General features: G+C 39.4%; 1 protein-coding gene across 1 annotated transcript; it reads left to right on the forward strand.

The window, feature by feature from the left end:
* Positions 1–3787: 3787 nt before the first annotated feature.
* On the forward strand, positions 3788–4198 carry LOC120081089. Its single transcript, XM_039035767.1, has one exon. The coding sequence runs from the start codon at positions 3788–3790 to the stop codon at positions 4196–4198; it is 411 nt and encodes a 136-aa protein (XP_038891695.1).
* Positions 4199–4464: the final 266 nt, after the last annotated feature.

A 4464-nucleotide genomic window follows, 5' to 3' on the forward strand; every position in this document is an offset into this window, starting at 1 on the left:
GGCGATCACAAAGACAAACGCTTGTGCTAAAGGTTGGATCGCATGTGTCCATCGCATGGAAGTTGCGGTGATCGAATGCGTCCATTGCATGAAAGTTGCGGTGATCAAGCGAATGCGGAGATCAATTGGGAATTGCAGCCACAAAATGACAACCATAATAGAACAATCATGATAACTGTCGACGTTTAAACTCTATAAATAGCCTTTGAACCTTCATTTCAAGACATCCAAACTTCTGCCTCAAGGCAGAGGCTTGCGNNGTCCATCGCATGGAAGTTGCGGTGATCGAATGCGTCCATTGCATGAAAGTTGCGGTGAACAATTGGGAATTGAGGCCATGGAGTGACAACCATAATAGAAAGACGATCGCAAGATGGGTAGAACGCGTTGATGCTTCCACTAAATCAAGCTCGGATGCATATCTTAGAAGTATCAACAAGATAAGACGATGATATATTGCCCATACTGCGACAAAAGCATCAATGAGCCATAATGCAATCATGATAACTGTCGACGTTTAAACTCTATAAATAGCCTTTGAACCTTCATTTCAAGACATCCAAACTTCTGCCTCAAGGCAGAGGCTTGCGATCACAGATGAGAGCTCGAACAAGATTTTCAGTGAGAAATCTTCACCTCCACTAACCAGACCGAGTGACGACCGGAGCTTTCGTCGGAGATAAAGCTCGAGAGAGACATTTCCACCATTCATCCATGGCACCACCGACAGCCTTGACGAACAATTCTTCATTTCTCTTCTAATCTCTGTATTGTATTACATTTTAACTTAAGATATTAAGACATTTTATGATCAATGCAAATCTTGATTCCTTCATTGTCGTCTTCTTCATCATCTTCATCTCTATCATAGTTTATCTTCAGTGTTTATTTATCAAAGGTGATCGCATGCTTAATCGTGTAGCCTAGAGATAGGACACATGTAGCAGTCCATCGAAAGGTGTGTATTGTGCGAGTATAGTGAGTTAATTCTCTTTGCTTGGTGAAAGGCTGTAGCAACGTTTGTCTATGAGATGTTGCATTACTTGTCTATAAGTTAAGTAGTCGCGTCTAACTGCCTGGGAAGGTAAGAGATGGAATGCACTAATGCAAAGTTCGCATTGTTCTTAGAGATAGGCACAATCTTATGCTCGACGCAACCATGCACTATAGTGATATAGTCATGCGGCTGACCACTGAGAGATGTGTGATGCGTTAGTGCAATGAGCTGGGATTACTCGGGTGATTTAAGATAATAAACATTACTATGTGTTAATGGTTGTTGTGTCTCTACTTATTCTCATCGCAAGTCTTCTATTGCTGAATCTGTTTAGTTAGGAGTAGGAGTAGTGTGTAAATCCATTAAACTTCTTTTTTTTATATTTTTTTTATTCATCACCTCAAGTGCATTGCTTCACAAGCATTATCGAGTGACAAGTCCCTGTGTTCGACCTTGGATTACCCGAGAAACTTGCGTTCGCGTTATACTTGGCACTAGCGTAAGAAAACTTGTGATAGGAACGCATGGTCATTACATACTAGATTAAAGCATCTTCATTTCGACGCATGACCTCAGACGCATGGGTGCAAATGCATAAGCCATGTCTAACGCATGATTGCATGTTCAACCCCATCCATCCTTAATAATAATAATCTTTTTACCAACAAGTTTTTTGCTCTGTTGCCGGGGACTTGGCAGCTAATGTTTTGTGAAGTTTTTGTGTTTTCACAGGCACCCTTTAAATCTTAGGCATATTGTAACTGTGCGACCAAGCTACAAACAATATTTGAAGTATAGGCGATGCATCGAAAGTCAAATCTTAACCCCGAGATAGAAAGGCTATCTGTCGTATGAGTTGGAAGCAGTTTTAGGTGCATGTCAACCATTATGTGTCCAACAATTGTTAGAAGTTCCAATGGTCAAGGCGACTTCTTGACCCGAGTAGTTGAGAACCATCTCCTGCATGGAAGACTCCTTACGGTGACAACACTCCAATTTCGGGGAAGGAGTGAATTCTATCTTATGTAATTGAGTTCCCAGCTCCCAGATCAGACAAGTCCTCAAAAAGATAGTCATGTTGAGTTGGCAATCTGGCCACTCTCACCCATACTAATCAAAGGACCATCCTCAAAGGTAGGAGCTCCAAAAACAGTCAAGATTGAGGTCATGTCACCTATAGTCATTTAGGTGAGATGTAAGTCTCTAGTATCAACGACATTATATACAGAGTCTTGTCATCTCGTGGTCTGGTCTTATATAAACTCTTTGTATAGGATACCTTCGCTCGAATATCTCCACATGAATGGTAAGGATCTACCATTTGTAGTAGTTTACAACACTTGTAAACCCCTACAAAGCGGGTCATATCTAGTGTCATCAGGATCAGGAATCCCTCTTTAATCCTTATACTACAGCCCTATTTGTTTGTTGGATATGAGTAAATGCCAAAATGAAATAACGCTTATTTTATTCATAAACAATGTGTATAATTACAAACAACGAGACTCTGGGAGAATTAGAACACGAATCCTAACATACAGGTACAGGTTGGAGAATATGTATAGACTATAGGAAGCTCAACGCAGCTACTAAGAAAGATCACTTTCCCCTACCATTTATTGATTAGATGTTGGATAGATTAATATGTATAGACTATCGGAAGCTCAATGCAACTAGTAAGAAAGATCACTTTCCCCTACTAGAGGACCAAGAAAAAACAACTTTCACCTGCTCCTATGGGACATTTGCCTTCCGGCGCATGCCCTTCAGGTTGTGTAACGCCCCAAGCACCTTTCAAAGCTACATGATGACCATTTTCTCTGATTATCTTGAAGAGTCGGTTGAAATTTTTATGGATGACTTCTCAGTATATGGAAATACATATGAAATATGTCTAGCAAATATTGAGAAGATTTTGAAGAGACACGAAGACGCCAATCTGGTTTTGAATTGCGAGAAATGTCATTTCATGGTAACCGAGGGAATTATGCTTGGGCACAAGATGTCTAAATCCGAGCTGGAAGTTGACAAAGCTAAACTTGAGGCCATAGAAAAATTGCCACTGCCCACCAACGTGAAAATACTTCGAATCTTTCCCGGACAGGTTGGATTCTATCGCAGATTTATTATGGATTTCTATAAATTTGCAAGACCGTTGAATTTGCTGTTGGAAGTAGATAGACCTTGTGAACTTAACCCTAACTACTTAACAGCATTTGAAACATTAAAAGAATCTCATACTTCTATTTTGATCGCACCTGACTGGCCAAAACCATTTGAATTGATGTGCGATGCGAGCAACTATGTGATGGGTGTAGCTTTAACCCAACGCAAGGACAAAGTTTTTCATCCATTCGCATATGCAAGAAAAACCCTTGATAGTGCACAGGAGAATTATAAAATGATCGAGAAGGAATTGCTCACATTGGTTTTTGCTGTGGAAAAATTCAGACCATATTTATTGGGATCGAAGGTAATCATTCATACGGATCATTTAGTCATCTAATATCTTATGACAGATCATATCTTAAACCAATGCATTTAAGAAACTGCCTTTCATCGCATCTTATATCAATGTCATGAATCACCATTTGGTGGCCATTTTGGAAGTCAGTGCACAACAGTAAAAGTACTTCAGAGTGGGTACTATATGCCTACATTGTTTAAAGATGCCAAAGACTATAAAGTGCACTATGGGCCTATCGCAAAGTGTATAAAATGCCCATCGGAGTGTCCCTATATGCACTAGTTTTTTCTAAAGCTTTCCATTTGCCTTTGGAACATAAACATATGGCATTTTGGGCCATCAAGAAGCTCACCTTTAATATGGAAGCCTCAGGGGAAGCAAGAAAGTTGCAATTGCTAGAGCTAGATGAATGGAGATTACAAGCATACGAAAATGCCAAGATCTACAAAGAAAGCATGAAGCGTTGGCATGACCATAGCATTAGTAAGAAAGCTTTTGAAGTTGGCCAAAAAGTCTTGTTATTCAACTCACGTCTATGTTTGTTTCCAAGTAAACTAAAATCATGTTGGTCGGGACTTTTTATTATTAAGGAGATCTACCCTCATCGAATGGTAGAGCTGACACATGAAGATGGGGCAAACACATTCACAGTTAATGGGCAAAGGATCAAGACGGATTTTGAAGGTAATTTTGATCGTGAAAAAATCTCCATCAATCAGGGAAACCCTGAATAATGGTGATTGGAAAGTCCCTACACTGACATCTTTTCAGGGACGCATCATATAATTTTTTAAAATCACTTTATGCTTTTCTTTTATTTCACTTATTTCCTAGTTGATTGCTTTCTTGAACTTTTTGTAAAAGATGATTGCTTCATAAAATTGGATCGGTCTGAGTTATGAATAGGGTTTAGAAGCATTAAGTATTGTAATGAGTTGTGGAACAACTTAAAGGGTTTATCCTTATTTCGGAATCATAACTCAATGCATCTTAGTCAAAC

Source organism: Benincasa hispida, chromosome 7 (genome assembly GCF_009727055.1).
Source record: "Benincasa hispida cultivar B227 chromosome 7, ASM972705v1, whole genome shotgun sequence".
In the NCBI taxonomy this organism is placed as follows: domain Eukaryota; kingdom Viridiplantae; phylum Streptophyta; class Magnoliopsida; order Cucurbitales; family Cucurbitaceae; genus Benincasa; species Benincasa hispida.